Source organism: Osmerus eperlanus, chromosome 26 (assembly GCF_963692335.1).
Source record: "Osmerus eperlanus chromosome 26, fOsmEpe2.1, whole genome shotgun sequence".
NCBI classification, from domain to species: Eukaryota; Metazoa; Chordata; class Actinopteri; order Osmeriformes; family Osmeridae; genus Osmerus; species Osmerus eperlanus.
Window position 1 is genome coordinate 8,248,718 of NC_085043.1, and position 21,431 is coordinate 8,270,148.

Below are 21,431 nucleotides of genomic sequence, written 5' to 3' on the forward strand. Positions count from 1 at the left end.
TTAGTTTTTCATGTTTAACTGAGTTGCAGTAGCATGAACACTTTCTGAAGATTTTCTGCGGGTGGTAAATCATAAGTGTGTCGATGGAGGGTTTTGTGGTGCAGCGGTAGAATGTCCCTCAGTCCTGTCGTGATGAGGGCACACGGTCTCCAAGCACTTAGGAACCCTGCTGGTGTTAAGCCACGCTAGTTCTACAGTCCCAGCAGGTCTTGTAAAAACCTCTATTTTGCTTTTGTCCGAGTGGAAGTTTTGTCTTTTCTCACTCCGTTTTAAAGACTGTGCCGTGAGCCGCGTGCCCAGTGTGGGTCCGGGCCCCTTCGCGGGGCCTTTGATTAATGTCCAAAACTAATGCTTCGTTTACAGACATTTTCATTTTACTGCCTGGCGTCAAGCAACCGAACCTGGTTATGGCTGAGTCAGCATCCCAGGGGCAATTTATTCACTCCGTATTGGGTTGCCCAGGCAGGAGAGGAGAGCGTGTCGTTAAACAACCAAACTGAAGTTATATGAAGGGTCAAGCACTTTTCATTTGTGACGATGCGTGAATTTAAACGTTAAAAGTTAATTTGTGTTGATTAGGACGCGCAACTGAACTAGTGTTAGTGAACTGTCCGGATTACGTTGACGTTCTCGTGGATTTCCATAGGCTCAAGCGGGAACAGAACCATTTCGACGTCAGGCCGAGGCTGGGGTTGTGAGGAAGTGGAGAGGAGGGATCTGTGCGTGTTGCGTGGAGAAAGGTTTATATTGGATTCTCTGTTGCCTCAAGCACTGTGAAATCGAGGATTCTTCTCAGTCCTTTCGTTGAGCGCAAAGTCTGCTATGTGCGCACAGCGTTGCAAGACAATACTGTTGCAGCTTAATCTCTTTTTATTTGGTGTTAAGCAACATTTTCGTTGGACTGTAAACACATATCTTGTCTGTCGTGGACAGGTAGGGGAATTGTAGACAGAAGAACTCGCCATACAGGTTGTCCTTTTACAACTCTGTACCGTCAATGGACTTCGCGTCAACACTCGTTCACATACATAAGTTTTAAAACATTATCGACTGAGCTACATCGTCTATCAACGGACAGGGTATGACGGACTTCAGGAAAAATAAGCTATACGTCCTGGTAGACGTGCTGTGCGTGGTAGTGGGTGAGTACAGTACCTTACAGTAACAGTTTAAGGTAGGCTACAGAACAAGCTACTCAGGTAGGCAGGCTACCACCAACGTAAATATGTGCCCTTTAAGAAAATATAAAAGAACAGTGAAGTAAATTTCACATATAGATAGATAATATAGCCGATGTACTATTTTGCCTTTTAGTGAAGGCATTTAAGTAAATGTATTTGCTACATGATTGGCACAGAAAACACACTAACCACCTACATATCATCTGCCTTTCAAGTAATTGTCTCAATTTTCCTTTAATCTGGTGCAATTTACAAAGAAGCAAAAACAAAATTATGGAATAACCCCTACAGATTGTTGCCTACACTTTTACACTTAGTGTTTTCATATTCCAGACTACAAAAGAGTAAAGCTTTGTCCACAATCAGTAGGCCTATTTAGGGTGTTTCACATAAAGTAGAGATAGTCTTTAAAAAAAAAAGTAAAACTTTACTTTAAATAATATACTTTAAAAAGTATATTTTTAAGTATACAAATGAATTTCAGCTGGTATGATGGGGTTTTGAGTTGCACCATGGGAAAAGAAGAAAATCTAATTCTCGCACCCATCACGGATGCTGTACTGCTGGTACACTGAGTTTGCAGGATTTGACTGAGTTTCCGGAAACTGTACGTTTGTTTATGGAAATGTGATATACATGTGCGTGCACTTTATTCCCTTACGCCTCAATATGTGGTCTGCCCAGAACCATGCCCCATTTCCACATTCAATACATTTTCTGGAATATTGCTTACATATGTTACTTCAATTAGGAATTATTTCAATGTGGCTCCTGTGGAGTGATTGAGACTGACCTGAGGTGACTAAAACACACAGGCTAAATGCAGGTAGAATGTAAAAACATCTACTGTAAAGACACAAAACAACTTTTAATATTGTTTTAATTTGATTCACATTTCATTCTCTTTCAGTATTAAAATAAATGTTTCCTTCAGTGGCCGTGTTTCTCAGACAAGACTCAACCATACGCCAACTAACAAAACAACCTCCAGAACATGATAAACCAGCCTCATTTACATGTAATCCCTGTCTGACATAACCTACCACTGTCCCTGTGCAGTGGATGTAGGCAGAGGCATCCGGTTCTAACCACATCTGCAGTTGGCAGACAGGTTTTGCATATCGCTGTGGCCCTTGGCGGCACGTTTCTGTGTTGCCGGTTGTGTTGCCGTGGGGATGCGAAGATGACATCATCGGCAGCACCGCGTTCCAAGGCTGTTCAGTGGGAACAAACGTCAAATCTAAGGGGGGCTTCTATTTGATATCATCTCCATTTTAATTATTATTAATTATTAACTTGTATTGTTTGTTGGGATTTCCTCCACAGCAGGCCTGCCATGTTTACATTTACATTTTGTCATTTAGCAGACGCTCTTATCTAGAGCGACTTGCAGTCAGTACAGGGACATTCTCCCCGAGGCAAGTAGGGTGAAGTGCCTTGCCCAAGGACACAATGTTATTTTGCACGGCCGGGAATCGAACCAACAACCTTCTGATTAATAGCCCGACTCCCGAACCGCTCAGCCATCTGACCCCCTGCTTGGATGGTAGGGTCCGATGGGAGGGATTCTCTAGTGGTGAGAACATGGGGGCTAGCGATCTCTGGTTCTCCCGGCCCTTTTCTTCTGTAAGCCTCTGTGTTTCATTGTCACAAGTCTGGGATTAAGCCGTTGGGTCAAATTTAGACCACCGCTGCACCCCGCCCCGCCCAGAACAAGGGACAACCAAACCCGAGCCTTTGTTCTCAGAAAGAAAGTCATGATGTGGCCCGCCAACCTCAGTAGAACGTGCCACCGGTGAATGTACTCTGACATCTGTTTCGATATCACAATAGCTTTTCTTTAATAAACGGAAGGGCTGAAACAGAGATAATTTCTAATTGAAATGCTTGTGCCAACTGACTTGTTACGAGTGATCTCGTGTGCTATCAATATTATCACAGCAATGTTGCAATGTAGTTGCTAACAGCTTGCCTTGCCCAGTTTCGGTCAAACTATCAACTGGTGTGTGTGCTAGGAAGGAGTGAAGGAAGTCGCCATGACAGGTAGATATGCTGGACGTTGCCAGGCTTCCTCACAGCAGACATTCTCCCAGGCAGGTAGGGGTTCTCTAAGGAGGAGGATGAGGAGGATGTGTAATGAAGAGGGTTGGTGTGAGTTGAATTTGACAGTGTTCAGTCTTGTAACCTCATCCATCCTGTGGGATCCCCCCGGGCCCCCATTCCTCCCAGGCCTCCCTTCATTCGATTTCTTTGTGTTTTTCATTCTGATTTGCCTTTTTTGTAATCTCACCCACTACTTCCTCGTTCTGTTCCCCTCCCCGCCTTCCTCCCCTCCCCGCTCCCTGTCTCCCTCCTCTCCTTCCTCTCCTTCCTCCCCTTCTGCCTCCCTCCTCCCCTCCTCCCAGCCTCCTGGGAGGAGGGGAGGCATCTCTTTCCTCTCCTTTCTCCCTGCCCCCTCTCCTCTTCTCCCCTCCCCTCCCCTCCCCTTCCTCCCTTTCCTGTGTCTGTGTAAACCTACACTCGGCACAAACAGACCGTGGGCGTTGGCTCCGAGCTCAGAGGAAGGGCAGGAGCGACTCGCTCCCTGCCTCTAGATTCCTCCGTGGAGGTAGCAGGCCCCCTGCTTCAGCTGGAGGAAATGTATTAGGAAATATCAACCTTATGACTTATGAGTCAAATATCTTCTGAGGTTGCCACACAGCGAGGTGGAATTTTCATATACACGCACACAGTCAAATAAAACAAATTTTCCTATTAAGCTATAACTAGTCTGCCCCGTGATAACATGCACGTTGGAGAAGTTATTAGAGAGTATCTGATTCACCCACCTCACTGATGTTTCTGCCCCCTGAGGGCTGTTGTGGTGCACTGGAACTAACATACGTGTCATGTGACTCCTCACTGTATCATGTTATTATTATTCTTTATCTTTATCTGTCTTTATCCAACTTCAACATCATTGTAAAATGGAATATCCCTATTTCCAGGAAGTGACTTATCAGTTAAGGGCTTTTAGTGCGGTTTTAGATTGTGGCTGTGTACGTCGGCTTGCTTTGGACCACGTCCCCACACGCCCCCCTCCCCCCGGCGAGGCGGTCGGGGTGGCTTTTAGACGGAGCCACGTGTGGTTCTGCATGGAGCCTAAGTTCCCAGGCGGTGGCTTTGTGAAGAGCCACCGTGGTGAGCTCTCAAGGCCAGGGCGGGAGACACATCCAGGGGACGGATCCTCAGGGGAGAGCCGCTCTGTTGTGGAAAGACGAGGAGGACGAGATGAACACGTACCGTCACGGCAGCACCGCCAAGAGGCTGTATCGCAGCCGTGCAGGGTAACCCGGTGTCGAGTCGTTCCGCTAGCTCCATAATACACTTTTACCTGAAGCTTCACTTTCCTTGTGGACGAGCTACTCTATCCACTTTACATTTAGTCATTTTTAGCAGACGCTCTTATCCAGAGCGACTTACAGTAAGTACAGGGACATTCCCCCCGAGGCAAGTAGGGTGAAGTGCCTTGCCCAAGGACACAACGTCATTTGGCACAGCCAGGGATCGAACCGGTAACCTTCAGATTACTAGCCCGACTCCCTAACCGCTCAGCCACCTGACTCCCTGCCTCAAGTGTCCCAAGACACTTGATGTCTTTGGAACACAAGTCATGCCCCTTTATCAAGACCATGCATGGCTTCATCTGAGCAATGCTACTACAATGTACCCCCCCCTGCTGTAATGCCGTAATCTTGCGGGATCGACACAGAGGCACAGGGTTTTTAGTCATAATATCGAGTCAGTCAGAAACTACAAGTCCCAGGGAACTGCCTATTGACCAGCTGCTCAGTTGCATCAGCGGTTGTAGTTGTTGAGCGACTTCCAGGTTGAGCTACTTCTCTGCTCTGCTTGCTGCTCGGAATGCGCAAATGATGAAGGGAGCGAAACAGGGTGATTAAGATGAAGGGCTGGCGAAGCCGGCTGGCTTTAGTGTGACTGTGGACGTTTGGGCGTTTTCTTGTGTGTGAATTGGAATGCCAGACTGGAAGGCAGAGGTTGTCCGCTCAGCACATACCTTCCACGTTAGTCAGCTCAGGCAGGGAGAGGAGAGACAGGAGCAGGAGAGAATACCTACTGGAGGGCCCTGCATCTGCCACCACAATGCCTACCTGGAGAGAGAGGAGAGAGAAAGAGAGAGAGGGAGAGAGAGAGAGGGAGAGACCAGGGAGATTGTGAGAGGGAGAGAACAGGGAGATTGTGAGAGAGAGAGAGGGAGAGGAGAGGAGAGAGGGTTAGGAGAGAGGGAGAGGAGAGAGAGGGTTAGGAGAGAGAGGGAGAGAAGAGGGAGATTGAGAGATAGAAGGGGAGAGGAGAGAGGGTTCGGAGAGAGAGGGATTGAAGAGGGAGATTGAGAGAGAGAGGGGGAGAGGAGAGAGAGGGAGACGGCAGACAGTGAATGAGGGAGAGGAAGACAGGAGAGGGGGGAAAGAGAGGGAGAGGGGAGAGAGAGAATGAAAGAGGGAGACAGGAGAGAGAGAGTGAACGACAAAGACGGGGGAGAGAGAGAGTGCAAGAGGGAGAGATCAAATGAGACATGGGAAACATAAGTCGTAAAGGACGAGAGGGAGAGATTGTGAGGCCAGGATGGCCCTGAGAACAGAGAGAAGAGGAACATTCTGTCCTGTGAGAAAAGGAAGTGTCCCTGAACTTCGACCCCAGCCCCGACCCCGAGGGGAGGCTGGAGGGAGGCCCGGACAGGAAGTGACAAGGGGAGGCTCTGCGCCCGGAGTGAGACTGCGAGACTGTGGTCCACATCATCACGTGTAATTGCACATCTCCCAGCTAAATAAAGCAAGCCTCCGTTCAGACACTATATTTACCCCCGAGAGAATGTGTGGGAGGATTCCACAATTGATGGAATGGAGGAGAACTCTTTCATTCAATCCTCTATTGAATGAAAGAGAGTGAGGGGGGGGGGGGGGGTTGAATGACTGAATTGAAGTTGGTGAGCTCAACACTGACCTGAAACCCCAGCAGCGGCGATGGAAGGACATCCGTAGCGCTTGAACATGTAATCCTGAGTTTGGGAGAGACCAGGTAGCTTCAGTTGGAAAAGGGAGGATCTTGAACATCAGAATTCTGTGCTGTGGTGTCTGGGAAGGTGATGGGTAGCTTAGGTCTGAGGTAACACACCACCAGGCCTTCTTAGACAGACACCGGGATTTGAGATAGACGCTCCTGAAGCCTAACAGCCTTCTCCCGTCCATCTCTCTGAGAAGAACCACGGGCCAGGCAGGCCCAGGGGCCAGGCAAGCCCGGAGGCCAGACAGACATGCATGGCAGGGGGGGGGGGGGGGGGGCAGAACCTCAACAGAAGCCTGGTCTGGAAGGTCTCTAAGCTCCATGGATGTGTCATGGGGTATTATCGCGTGTTCTCCTTTTGCTTCCTTCCGCTCTCTCTCTCCCGACACAGGCGCTGGTGTTGCTGGGTGGATGTCAGTCTGGGTGTCTATTTCTGCCTGTGAAGGCCTGTGTTTGTCTCTGTCTGTGTGCGTGTTTTCAAGACGGTGGGTCGGGATTGGTTGAAGGGATGGTTATGGCACACGCTGCGCGCACACACACACACACTCTCTCTCTCTGTCTCTCTCTCTGTCTCTCTCTCTCTCTCTCTCTCTCTGTCTCTCTCTCTGTCTCTCTCTGTCTCTCTCTGTCTCTCTCTCTGTCTCTCTCTCTGTCTCTCTCTGTCTCTCTCTCTGTGTCTTTCTCTCTCTCACACACGCCTTCTCAGAAGTTGTCGCTCAACCCAAGACAGCGATCCAGATGTTTTGGCAGCTTCTTCTGAAAACCAATATTTTAATAAAAACATGGAGATTTACGGCCGACATGTTGGGGAGAAGTGTCTCTTGAATAAATGCTGTGTTGTGAATACAGACATTTAAAGGCACACAGATTTACAAGCCAGGAGAGGGTTATTTCAGGCCAGGTGTCCCGGCTGGGCTCGGCTCAACCAGCCGGCTGTGTGCCCAAGCACAGCACACTGTCGGATTTGAACTTGAAATGCACAAGAGCAACTTATGTTCGTCTTGGGTACAGTAGGTCATCATAATAACAGATTTTGACACATTATATTAAGCTGATTCAGGGATCACGTTGAAAGAAGGTGTTAAAAGTATGATTAACAGTAAAAAACAAAACAAAAAAAACACATTTAGTAGACACTCCAAAGCGGCGTACAAAGAGTGCTTATACACCGTTTCTACTATGCAGACTTAAGTATAAACTACCAGCTTCAAGTAACTTTCACCACGTTGTGTTAGGGAAATAAACATTTCCAAAAAAGACCGTCCAGACCAGGTTTCGGTACAACAGTGCCTGCTGCTGTTTGTGTGTGTGTCAAGGTTTGTTATAAGCACGGAACCAACCGGAAACACGGTCTAGTATGACCCAGAGGGCTGAAATCTGTCACTTTTTCATCACCGTATTTAATCCCTTACATGCTGTGAGCATTCCGACCCCCTGGTAGCATGATCGTGACCCTTGACTCTCCCCAAGGAGCAGTTGTTGTTATGGTGTCTCCTGGACCTGGATGTGGTGGAGATGGGCTGGAGCCACGACAAGATAGAAACCCAGAGCTGCCTCCCCCCGCAGCAGGCTGGTCTGTGATTCTGCTCTGCTCCCACTGTTTGCTTCCAACAGGAGAAGGGAAGGAGAGGCAGGCAGGGACAGTTGACCCTCTGGTGCTGGACGAGGAGGTTGAGGAGGAGGTAGAGTAGATAGTGGAGCCGGTAGAGTAGGTGAAGCAGGTAGAGGAGGTGGTGGAGGACGAGGGTACAGGGGGGGAGGGGGCCGGGGGAGGCTGCTGCAGGTGTCATGCCGTGGCTGAGTCTGTGTCCCTGACAGACGAGCCCCTGTGTCAACACTGTCTCCCTGCCTTTCTCTGTGTGCGATGAGGGGGAGGGAGGCTTTCAGTCAGACCAGGTGGAGCACAGCTGCTGCTGCTAGCAGACATTGTGGTGAGGGGAGGGGAGGGGAGGGAGGGAGGGAGGGAGGGAGGGAGGGAGGGGAGGGGAGGGGAGGGGAGGGGAGGGGAGGGGAGGGAGGGAGAGGAGAGGGAGGTGGAGGGAGGGAGGGAGGTGAGGGAGGGAGAGGAAAGAGGGAGCTGGTGGGGGAGGGAAGACACAGGTGACCTGTTGGGTGTGAAGTCGTCACTCAGTGACGCAGGCTTGTAAAATGACACCTAATGGTTTCTCATTTCCCCAGTGTGTTTGGTTGCGTGCTTGTGTTTTAAATTGGCTTTTAAATCCTGTCCAACTCGAACACAACTACACGAGAGGTCTTTCTACGAATCTTGGAAGTCTCTAAAAGTGGGGGAGTGGGGAGGGAGTCAGGTGGAGTCAGGTGACTGAGCGGTGAGGGAGTCGGGCTAGTAATCTGAAGGTTGCCAGTTCGATTCCCGGTCATGCCAAATGACGGTGTGTCCTTGGGCAAGGCACTTCACCGTACTTGCCTCGGGGGGAATGTCCCTGTACTTACTGTAAGTCGCTCTGGATAAGAGCGTCTGCTAAATGACTAAATGTAAAAGCTAGTTGTTATCTTGGGTGTATCAGTTTCCACGCTCAGTTTTTCCAGAGTTTCGTGTTATTCACAGTAGCAGCCAGGCTGGGCTTAGAGACAGCACTCTGTGCCTGTTTATCCTGTTGTTCCCCTCGACACAAAGCTTCTATTTAGTGCTGGCCTTGGTGTCTTCTCAGCCAATGGTAGCCTTTGTTCCTGAGGTGTCTTTACGGGGAGTGTGTGTGTGTGTGTGTGTGTGTGTGTGGGTGTGTGTGTGTGTGTGTGTGTGTGTGTGTGTGTGTGTGTGAAAGAGAGAGAGATGGAGATGGAAAACAACAGTATCTTTCTTCATCTCATGTACACCAGGCTACAAAGTACCATGTAGACAAAGCTGGCTGAAGCTTGCCACTGTACATGACTTGACTAGGGCACGATAGCACTGTTATTTCTGGTTATATTGGTGTGGTGAATGATGTCAGTGTATCAGTCCTACCCTTCCACAGATGTATCTGCTCCACCTTTGTCGTTAGTTTGCTCTTTCCGTATTTTCTATGATGTATTATTACTTTTCAATTATTTCTCTGTGAGTCATTGCTTGATCAGCACTACTGTCTGTCTGTCTGGAAACAAACCTGGAATTATGTCATTAACAGACATTTTTTATAATGGGAGGGAGTCTTTTAATAGAAATACACACTTTGAAACAGTATTTTTTACAAGTGTATGTAATATTTTTTCACAACTGTTTTTCTTTCATTTAGTATGCGGCGGCACGGCATTTCCATCCACCCCAAGGCACACACACACACACACACACACACACCCTGCAGCCCACTGTGTTCCACTCCTGGTTCTACACAGAAGTGCTTGAGGCTTGACCAAACCACCCCACACTTTAGCAGTTGTGCAAATGAGCTGTTTTAGTCGCACTGTCTGTGAGCGGTACTGTCTGTGAGCGGTACTGTCTGTGAGCAGTACTGTCTGTGAGCAGCACTGTCTGTGAGCAGCACTGTCTGTGAGCAGTACTGTCTGTGAGCAGCACTGTCTGTGAGCAGCATTGTCTGTGAGCAGCACTGTCTGTGAGCAGGACTGTCTGTGAGCAGCGCTGTCTGTGAGCAATTTAAAAAAGTACATGTAGCATCAAGACAATGTTATGGGTGAGCGAGTTGACTGTAGCAAGATGGCCGCCATGTGCGGACGTTCTAGACTCCGCCGTAAGACATATAGTCTTTATATATATCTATGTGCACATGAACCTGGGGAAGACATACATCCAGACGTGTTAGCGCTCTCAGCCACATCACTCTTGTTAAAGACGTATAGTTGGGAGAAGGTGCTGGGTGTGCGTGAGGCACCCACCCGTGTGTTTTAAGAAATCCACAGCCGTGCAAACGCCTCGTCTCATTTATTTTTTTTTTGTCTCAGATATGCATCACATCTGTGTGAGCTCTGTCTTGTTAAAGGTTTCTCAGGTCATGTCAGGACTGTGTTTCTACGACTACACGCGTCACATTAAACCCCCGTTGGCCTCCAGACAGTTAGATGTGATGTTCTGTCTTCTGATTGGTTGTTGTTTCGTCCAATTAGCGGCCCTGCCCTTCGTGGTCATGAACCTGGTGTTCCGGCCGTACCAGCGCGGCGTGTACTGTGACGACGAGACCATCCAGTACCCGCTCAAGCCCGACACCATCACCCACGGCACCCTGGCCGCCGTCACCATCTCCTGCACCGTCGTCATCGTAAGCCCCGTCAATCTCCGCCCCTCGCCGACGCCCGGCCTCGGTCTGCGCTTCGTCCTCCGATCGCTGAGGAAATAAATGTGCACTCTGTCTCTCTCTCTGTCTCACTCTCTGTCTCTCTCACTCTCTCTCTCTGTCTCACTATCTCACACAAACGTTCTCCCTCTCTCTCACTCTCTCTCTCTCACTCTTTCTCTCTCCTCCCTTTATCTCTGTTTTAATCCCATGTCTCCCTCTCTCACCCCCTCCCTCTCCCCCCTCCCCCCTTGTCTCTCCCTCAGATCTCCTGCGGGGAGGCCTACCTGGTGTACAGCAAGAGGATCTACTCCAACTCAGACTTCAACCAGTACGTGTCGGCGCTCTACAAGGTGCTCGGAACCTTCCTGTTCGGGGCCGCCGTCAGCCAATCGCTGACCGACCTGGCCAAGTTCACCATCGGGCGTCCGAGGCCCAACTTCATGGCCGTTTGCGCCCCCAAGGCGTGCAAGGGCTACGTGCTGGGGATCAACTGCACTGGCCCCTCCCACGCAGTCACAGAATCCAGGTACCGCGCTGCAAACATAATGTGTTCACTTACATGAAGTCACTAGGTGAGCCATTTATACCAGACACATATCCAACTCGATTTTTTAAGTCAAACAAGATGATCACACGTACTGTAGTTAGATGTTGAGTTTTTGCAGTGGGACACAGGCTGACAAAACCAATCCTTTGGCCATAGGCTTGTTGCAGGTTTCAACCTCCAATCGTGTCCATTTTGTTTTACAGGCTATCCTTCTACTCGGGCCATTCGTCCTTTGGGATGTACTGCATGCTGTTCCTGGCGGTGAGTCTGTAGGAGGCGGGACGAAGAAGACACGAGTCCTTCAGTGTTTTGATCCCAACTAATTGTCTGGAAGGGAGGAAAAACAAACAGGCTTGGTAGGGTCGGACTCATGGACATATAAGGGCAAGGGCGACGTCGTGGAGACCAGGGGAGTGACTTGGTGTTGGACGGAGCTGATGTTTCCCAGGGTTCTCTGGGATTATCTAGTTCAGGGCCTGGGCCTTGTCAGTCTGTGTGTTTATGAACGGGCTTTGCCACGGACGCCCTGGCTTTTCACGGCCAATCAAAACACTTAGTCACCGGTTAGTCGGTTGTGTTTGCGATCGGAATCAGGGCCCTGGACTCCATCTTTTGCCCTTCTTTCTGCGGGCAGAGTTAGCCTTGTGGCCACTGCACAGACAGCGTGTGTGGTAGAGAGACCTTGCAGGGATGCCAGTTTCTACTCCCTCTCCCTCTAATAGGACCCCAGTAGCTAACTGTGTGTGTGTGTGTGTGTGTGTGTGTGTGTGTGTGTGTGTGTGTGCGTGCGTGCGTGTGTGTGTGCGCGTCAGTTTCATATTTTCTGGTAGCAACTGTGCCTCTGTGAATAGGGTTTTCAGTCCATACTGAGCATAAATTAGACTCACATTCAACACCTTTTTAAGCGTTTTCGCGATTCTCCCTCGCTCTGCCTCACTCTTGGATTTGAAACAGAACCTTCAATTTCTGTTATCACACTGCGGAGCTGGTGTACTGCAGGGCTGGTGTACTGCAGGGCTGGTGTACTGCAGGGCTGGTGTTTGCAGACAGATGTTAGATATCAAACTCTTGTTGAGGAGTTGACAAGTTTTGTTTGGGTTGACCCATTTTACTGTAATCCTAATGCTCCACTGTTTGTATGTAAACTGACCAGACAATAGAGACTATCGTTGCACCATCTCGGAGCAACGTAACCTTATTTGGTCACATGGCCAAAACCACTAATGGCATCTACCAGCAGTAATGGAAAATGATCTATTGAAAGCAATACTTATAGGTCGACTGTCTGTCTACGTCCTCCACATGTGTCTCTCTCTCTCTCTCTCTCTCTCTCTGTCTCTCTATCTCTCTCTGTGTCTCTCTCTGTGTCTGTCACTCTTCTGTGTCTCTCTCTCTCTCTTTCTGTGTCTCTATCTCTCTGTGTTTCTCTCTCTCTCTCTCTCTCTCTCTCTCTCTCTCTCTCTCTCTCTCTCTCTCTCTCTCTGTGTCTCTATCTCTCTACCTGTCTTTCTCTGTGTCTGTCTATCTCTCTCTGTGTCTCTCTCTCTTTATCTTTCTCTCTCTCTGTCTCTATCTCTCTCTGTGTCTCTCTATCTTTTTTCTCTCTTCCTGTTTTTCTCTGCAGCTCTACGTCCAGGCGAGGTTGGCGGCTAAGTGGGCCCGACTCCTCCGGCCCACCATCCAGTTCTTCCTGGTGGCGTTCGCGGTGTATGTGGGCTACACCCGCGTGTCGGATTACAAGCACCACTGGAGCGACGTGCTGGTGGGGCTCCTGCAGGGAGCCCTGGTCGCCGTCCTGAACGTGAGTCTCCCGGCTGGCCTGGGACCGTGGGGGGCGGGGCTTCCTGTGTGGATTTGAGCCCCAATGCAGCTTCACCTGGCGGTGGAGGCCTGGAGATGGACGCGGGGCTCGACTCGTGCCTGGGAAAGGGTCTCTACAGCACCTGACTCAGGTGGCTGAGCGGTTAGAGAATAAGGCTAGTAATCAGAAGGTCGCTGGTTCAATTCCCGGCCGTGCCAACTGACGTTGTGTCCTTGGGCAAGGCACTTCACCCTACTTGCCTCGGGGGAATGTCCCTGTACTTACTGTAAGTCGCTCTGGATAAGAGCGTCTGCTAAATGACTGAATGTAAAATGTAATGTAAATGTCTCTCAAAGGGCTGGGTGTAATTGGAGACCCTCCAGGGCCCACCGTGTTTTATGGGCTTGTCCGGCCCGCCTGGAGGACGCAGCTTTCTGTGTGTTCCTCTCAGATGTGTGTCTGGCAGCTGTGAGGGAGCTCCGCGCCGAGGTCCTGCAGTCACACTTTCCAGCCCCGGCCCTGAGAGCCTTCCCTGGGGGGAATGACCTGCCCTTAGACCGCAACTACTCCCTCACGCCTCCTTCCGTCTCTCTCCTCTCCCTCCCCCCCCCCTCCACTCTCTATACTTTAACCCTCTCCTTCTCTTTCTCCTCTACCCCCTCTCTCTCGTTCCTCCGCTCCCCCTCTCTCTCCCGTCTCCCCTCTCCCTCTCTCTCCCTCTCTCTCGTGTCTCCCCTCCTCTCTCTCTTTCTCACTCTCTCCCTCTCTCTCCCCCACTCTCTCCCTCTCTCTCTCTCTCTCTCTCTCTCTCTCTCCCCATCTCTTGCTCCCGTCTCCCTCCTCTCCCCTCCCCTCCCTGCAGGTGCGCTTCGTGTCAGACTTCTTCAAGCAGCGTCCCCAGCGCTGCTCCGCCCCGCAGGCGGCCGAGACCGAGGAGTCGGAGCGCAAAGCCAGCCTGCAGATTGTCGACGCCGAACACAACAACCATTACGGCTACCCGGGGCCTGTGTGAGCAGGGCCCTGGAGCCCCCCACAGCCCACAACCACTCTCACTACATATCCCACAAACCACTGGACCGACTGAGGGCGCTTCCTGTAGTCTCCCGGCCTCCGGCAGGATGCAGGGTGCAACCGGCCCTAACTCGAAAACACGACTGCCTCCCCCCCCCACCCTTGAGGCAGACTGCCTCCCCCCCCACCCTTGAGGCAGACTGCCTCCCCCCCACCCTTGAGGCAGAGGCACCTTTACCGGGACACGCTTGTTGACGTCGACTCGTTTCGACGTCTATTCCTTTTGCGTTTTTTTTATTTTTACTTCTGTGTTTTTTTATTTTATTTTATATATGTTTATTTCAAAATAACCAAATATTCGGAACATTCAGAGATTGCGGCAAATGGAAGGGCAGATACGCAGACATTAAGACCATAGTCAAAGGGGGAATGTCTACATTAGTCTCATTTTAGTGCACCTTAGTGAGTTTGAGATTGGTGTGAATATTTTAGCTGAGTGAAATGAACTGTAGTGGGTTGGTGATGTGGATTGTGTGAGTTTGGTTGGATGTTTAAGAATGGTATACCACTAGATCACAATCACTGCATTGTTTTTAGCGATTAAAAAAAACGTCTCTATATTTTCCCCAGTCAGAAACCCACATATTTAGTTTCTCCTTTGAACATAGATGAAGGTCGTAATTTGTTGAAAAGCCATTTTGAAAATGGTTTTGAAATGGTAATTTATTTGTCTTGTTTCTTGTGTATTCAGTTTGAATGTGTCTAATACGCGGGCGCTGTTCATGTGTTGTGCCTTCACAATCCTGACTGCCAGCCACTATGAGCCTGACTGTACCTGACAAAATCATGTTTCATGTTGAAGGAAAACTTTTATACACATGTATGTTTTATTATCTCAGAAGTAACGCGCTGTTTTCCATGTGTGTACACCAGAGCCCATATTAAATCAGTTTTTTCTCAAACCGGTGCCTTCACGACGCCACAAATAGATCCTATTCATGTTCAAACACAGACCAGATGAATTGGAATGAGATTTTGAAAGGAGGTTGGAATGATTAAGCTCTCCGTCGCGAGCCTTTTCGCGGCTCGCGTCGTAATACTGTTCAATCTCCACTTCAAAGCTTCCATTTCCCTTCTCCGTTCCTGTCCAGACTTAAGGAGCTCATTTGTGAATCGGGCTCCTGTCCTGTACGCCCCTTTCGGCTCACCAGGCCCCGCGTGGCACTAGGACGGGAGGCCCAGCTGCCTGGCTCCAGACCCAGGATGGGCCCTGGGGCTTGGCTGGTACTGACTGAAGCTGTGCCCCAGAACCACGGAGCGACAGGGGCCTAAAGAGCCCCCTGACCCCCCCCCCCCCACCACCACACAGTCCCTCAAGACACACGTTAAAGCACTTTTATTTCTGCTTTGAATTCCAGAGAATTGGAACCAGCTGGAGCAACTTCGGTGTTGTGTAAGTCTCACCTCAGTTTTACCAAACAACCCACCCGTACCAAATATCCTATTAGTCCACATTTGGCAGAGAGCAAAAACACAGGTGCGGAACTGTTATGATGTCTGAGTTCCCTCCGGCTTGGTCAGGAAAAGCATTTCAGTCGGACACTGTGACGTGAGGCTGAGCGTGTACAGCAGAGCGAACTTTCTCACCTTATGTTTCTGGTTTTAATGAGATCTGTAAACTCTTCGGTGATCTTTCCTGAGCTAATGTACGTGACAGAATTTCAAATAAAGACAATATAAAAGTATCTTTTATGACGGGACGTGTGTTTCTTATGGAGAACGTAACTTCTCAGAGTTAAGTACTGTAGGCCGGGGGGGTATGGGGGGGGGGGGGGGGGGGGGGAGTGTGCAGTGTCGAGTAACTTTTGAAGGGAATCTCTTTCACAATAAGTGATACAAGATGCCCCTCCAGTCATGGCTTGTGACATGTTCCAGTTCAGCTGGCAGGGCTGTTTTCCTCACCACTGTGTAAAGACATCTCCGCCTGAGCGTGAACGTTTTACAACCTGGGTATTAAAATCCGATCAGAGGAATGTGGGTAACTTTCAGTGGCCCATATTTAGGGTGTGTTTGTCGGATCAGTGGTGAATTGACATGATTCGTACTGAAACTGTTTTCAGTTAAATCACTTCAGTGGAGACATTTTGGCTCACTGTCTTAGACACACTATGTATTTGGACATACTAAAACTTTACTCAGTAATGTGGTAGGATGGCTATTGGGACACAACTTAATTCTTTACTAACTGGGTCCAGGTTCCTCTTCCTGTGTACGTTCTGGAGGACATCCTATCCGTAAATGACTCTTGTTTAACTTCTCGATCTATTTGGCAGTTGGCACTTGTCTTTCCATTGTGTGCTGTCCATCCTGTGTACAAACCCCTGTCATCAGAGGACTGCCAGTTAAAATGCCAGTTTTTAAGACTGTATATCAGCCTCATTTAAAATATCTCTGACTTATGATGTTGGGGTTGCAACCACTCAACAGTTGCATGTTAGGAATATAGTTGACGGAGCCAGATTTGTGATTTAGAGGCTTGTAACATAGAGCCATCTTGGGAACAGGGTGATTCCCTACCCCTCTCTGTCCTGCTTTACAACCCCCCAGGATGATCCCTGGCGCTCAACGAGACTAATTAAAACCAAGTGGGAGGGACGGAGAAAGGTTGGAAAAGACTCGCTGTTCCCTCGCTGAGAGCCATCATATAATTGGAGCTCTCAAGAAACACTCATACTGTATTTATATCAAAATAAACATTAGACCCCGTCCCCGAGGGTTATTTATTTAGACGCATTGGCAGCTGTATTGAAAGCCACAACCGAACCGTTATTGGTCGTTTGGAAGTTCTGTGAATGTGATTTGTTTTTGTCCTAGTTGTGAAAATTCTGGTATCGGACCACAAACAGTAGGCTACATTGTGCTATAGCCTCGGTGAATGCACCATCACTAGTCATGTTAATGAGAAAGATGGTTACTGTGGTAACAGGCTTGTCTCCAAGAATTTAACAGATTTGAAATATACACTGTGTTTACATACACACACACGCACATTTACATTTAGTCATTTAGCAGACACTCTTATCCAGAGCGACTTACAGTAAGTACAGAGACATTCCCCCGAGGCAAGTAGGGTGAAGTTAATTGCCCAAGGACACAACGTCATTTTGCACAGCCAGAATCGAACCTGCAACCTTCTGATTAATAGCCCGATTCCCTAACCGCTCAGCCATCTGACCCCCCCTATGCACACACTATATCTAGTGTATAGGCCTACTGTAGGAGTAGCCTTCGAAAACCACTCAAGATTTTATTGTTTTCTTACAAGACTGATGGCAAAGCCTCAACATCAATCCCTGAATGGTCTGCTGCTTAGAGAGTTTGGTGAATGACTCTGGGCCTGGTGAAATGTGGGCGCTGAAACGATCTCTTTCCCAAACCACCGCTTGAGAACAGATCTGAGCATGCTCCGTTTGTTCAGACCTGCAGCGCTGTCCGCGGAAGCTCACGCTCGCAGCCTGACGATGTGGTCTCCAGCAGGAATGCTTGGACAAACAGTAGCGAAAGTCAGATTGCTGCATTCCTATAAGTTGTTAGGTTGCGGCTGCCACTGGGCTCGAGCCCTGTTTACGTCTTTATGGGGTTGCTGAAAAAAGAATCCAGTGCTTCACACTTCAACACAACAAGCGGAGTTTGCTACTGCCACTCGTCTGTGAAGGGTGTGCATTCTCCAATATTTGGTGCCACATACCGATAGGCTACCATACATCTATGCCCTGATAAGTCATGCCTCCATACTGAAAAAATGGACGTCACACACTCAAACGCACCGCACTGGTGCGGAAATACAGACGCAAACGTTGAGAAAAGCATCATCAGTTCCCAGAAGTGTCCAACAGGCTTTGTCCTCAAGCTCTATCCTGTGCTTTCGTTAAGTGGCCTGGTAAACTGTTTACCTTGTACTTTCATAGGACTTCAACAGAGGTATTTTCATGGGCTGGGCTAATTGTCTAAAGGTGTGTACCGTTTAATCCTAGTAAACCCTTTTCTGGTCCAGCGGTAACAAATTGACACATTTCAAGTAGTTCTAAAAGGAGAGCAAGGTTTTGCAAACCTCATCCACTACAAAACCACAGCAAGCCTTCTTAAATCTGGTAACATTTTTGGCCAATGCCTAATTTGTCCATCCTTGACCAGTTCATGTTCTGTGAGGTTAGACAGTAAAACATAAAGGGAGGTGTTCACCAAAGGAGACACTTAGCAAAGCACAAGCCTGTTTATTGTGAGGGAGTGTCATCCATCTAAAATAACCTTTGTGGGGATCGTGTCCAGATCTCCATGGTAACCATACTCCCGTCCTGTATATGTTGCAGCAGGAACCAGTGAAACCGATCATACCAGCCCCATCTTGTGTGGAATACCAGCCACACAAGTATAGCTGGGGCTGGGACTGGGGCTAGAACTGGAGCCTGGGGCTGGAGAGAGAGGCAGAGGCCTGACTGGACAATGCTGCACTTCTTTCAGCCTGTGGAGAGCACTAGCGCCTGGCTCCTGGCCATCTCCGCCACCAGCGACCCCGACGACGGATTTATATATTTATATGTTTACACACCCCCCACTGTTACCATCACCTCCACCAGCGCTACATCTGCTGTTATTTCACAGCAGGGCACGCTCTGCCCTCACCCAAACATCCATAAAGCCTCGGATGACTTACGGGGGTCACAGAGAACGGGCGCCTCTGGCCCGTTTCGGGAACGTAAACAAGCGCTCAGCGCCCCCGAACCCAGGAGGGCCATGTGTGTGATAGGGTCGACAGCACAGCGCCCTGTCCCCAGATAAGATGATGTCACTCCTCAACCACCAACACACGCTCTCCCACGCCGCTACTGTATTAATGATCGTCGGAGTGGAACTCTGTGTTTATGTAACATTACATATCAAATGAAATTACATTTACATTTACATTTATTCATTTAGCAGACACTTTTATCCAAAGCGACTTCCAAGAGAGAGCTTTACAAAATGCATAGGTCACTGATCATAACAACAAGATAGCCACAAAACATTGCGAGTAGCCAAAACATGAAGCACACATTGTGAACAACCAAAGTAAGTGCCAAAGGGAAGAACCATAAGAGCATGTAGTTAAACAAGTTACAATTAAACAACATGAACCGCTATAAGTGCAAGTGTACCTGTGGAAAAAGCAAGCAACAATAATAAAAACAATATATCACAGCGAGTACAAAAATACAGAAATACCGCGTGAGTTGATGAACTATACCCACAATGCTGGGACCATGCCTCACATCCATGATAGAGCATCTGTACACCCGGTACAGTTCTGTGAGGATTTATTCCCTGTGGAGATGTTTGCTGTGTTTATGTTATCTTTAAATGGCCGTGTTTGGATCAGTCTGAGTTATGTGTTTTATTTTGAGGCAGAGATGAGATTTTGTAACATGCTTGGATGAAATCACACAAGCTGTTATTGAAAGATATTGTTCATATTCGCTAACTCAGCATGTCACACTGTGATAATGTTCTATAAATATCAATGCTTTCCTAAATGACATTTTAACAATTTGCCTGAAACCATACTGTTTTGGTTTAGCCGGTTACTAAATCACATAGCTGAACTCACAGTCATGAATTTCCAGAGGGCAGTATATCACTCCGCCAAGAATTTGTCAGGAATCTCTCCTGTACACAACCACAGTAAGACCTCCCCTGTACAAAATCACAGTCAAATGCAGCCTAGAGAATAAGTGTAGAAAGTGTGCTAACCGTATACAACTTGGGATATCAAGTGGAAAAAGATTAACTTTACTTCTAATTTAAATGAAATGAGAGCTTAAAACATTTAATTTGCCTGTGCATGTGTGTGGGCAACCCCAGAAATTCCCCGTAACTTTTGTACGCGTGTTTGTGTAGCCTACGTGAGTGTGTACGTGTGTGTGTGTGTGTGTGGGGGGGGTGAGGGATGACATGGACAAGTGGGAGACTGCATTGCCAATTGAGTTCCTCTGGAAAATACAAGGTCCCTTCTTCCTTTCCTGTGCAGAAATCTGGAAAGGGAGAAACAGAGATGGAAATAGGAAAATGTGAGTGTGATTTTGGCCTGAGTTGTGGAGAGCAGTTCAGCTCCCCAGCTCCCCCCCCACCGCCCCCCAAGGAGAAGAGAGGCTGGAGGCCAGGGGAGAGGAGGCTGGAGAGGCCAGAGGAGAGGAGTCTGGAGGCCAGGGGAGAGGAGAAGAGAGGCTGAGAGGACAGGCCGGAAGGCGGGGTGAGAGGAGGCTGGAGAGGCCAGAGGAGAGGAGTCTGGAGGCCAGGGGAGAGGAGAAGAGAGGCTGAGAGGAGAGGAGGCTGAAGGCCAGGGGAGAGGAGAAGAGAGGCTGAGAGGACAGGCTGGAAGGCGGGGTGAGAGGAGGCTGGAGAGGCCAGAGGAGAGGAGTCTGGAGGCCAGGGGAGAGGAGAAGAGAGGCTGAGAGGAGAGGCCGGAAGGTGGGGTGAGAGAAGAGGCCAGGAGACTGGATGAGAGAGAAGACACAGAAAAGGACGAAAACCACAGTAAAACAAAATTGACAGTATTTATTTAAGGGTGACCGGAAGTTTGTACAAGTTTTAGATTAATCGGTAAAATAATATAAAATTCAAGCCAATCTTTTCTTACACCAAACCTCCTTGTGGTGATAGCTATACTTGGAAGGGATTGGTGTCGTTCAGTAAATCATCATGGTTATAGCTTATTAAACACACTAGATTAAACACACACACACACGATACACACACACACACTCTTTGGGGTAACTGCACTATTCCATTGACAGTGAGTTTTCTGAGTGAACTGCACTGACTCCTTGTGGTAATTTCTTAGAAATGCATGCACATTGTAGTACTCAGACAACCTGTGTTGCGTCCAGAGCCACGTTTAGGTATTACTTTTACTAGCTTCTGCAGCTGGCTTCATAAAGTCCATACTTTTGCATGCAGTATGGTGAATGCAAGTCCTTATCCATGCGCTATTGCACTGTTGGTCAGCTGCAAAAATTATTGTCAGAGTCAGAACAGCTAGAAAATCACACTGACTCCCATAACCTACTGCAAAATGCTACTGGATGTGGTTGGACTTGTATATTGAGACATACAAAATATTTTTTTCTGGCATAGCTCTAAATAGAATTATAGTTTAGGTATTGGAATACAGATATTTTTTTCAGGTATGGGATTGAACCGTTTCTTATGAAACGTTAGCTTAATTCAACGTTTAATTCTTGAGCCGTTGACGTAAACTCGAACTGTCAAAAGACAGGTTCTACCGAGATTTGAACTCGGATCGCTGGATTCAAAGTCCAGAGTGCTAACCATTACACCATAGAACCTTCTTGCGCAGATGGGTCAGAAATTGAGTATTTATTAATATGCTGGGAATATAAAGTGTAATAATAATATGATATAATGTAAAGATACATACTTTTTTATGTAAATGCATTCCCCTTTTTTTTATAAACTGAAACTTTTCTCATTTTGACAATTACGTTGACTGTAATCCGACGCATGGCCAGGGGATGGCAATAGGAGCTCACTTCCAGCATCAA

General features: G+C 48.4%; 1 protein-coding gene and 1 non-coding gene across 2 annotated transcripts; one reads left to right on the top strand and one right to left on the bottom strand.

The window, feature by feature from the left end:
* The first annotated feature begins 467 nt into the window (after positions 1 to 467).
* Positions 468 to 15,578, top strand: plpp2b (phospholipid phosphatase 2b). Its single transcript, XM_062452513.1, has 6 exons — positions 468 to 1,142; positions 10,305 to 10,456; positions 10,738 to 11,000; positions 11,225 to 11,282; positions 12,646 to 12,822; positions 13,685 to 15,578. Exons 1-6 carry the CDS (start codon positions 1,082 to 1,084, stop codon positions 13,832 to 13,834), a joined length of 861 nt encoding a protein of 286 aa, XP_062308497.1. The 5' UTR covers positions 468 to 1,081; the 3' UTR covers positions 13,835 to 15,578.
* A 5,565-nt stretch (positions 15,579 to 21,143) lies between these two features.
* On the bottom strand, positions 21,144 to 21,215 carry trnaq-uug (transfer RNA glutamine (anticodon UUG)). The gene has a single exon. It is a non-coding gene; the product is annotated as a tRNA-Gln (tRNA).
* Between the last annotated feature and the right edge of the window lie 216 nt (positions 21,216 to 21,431).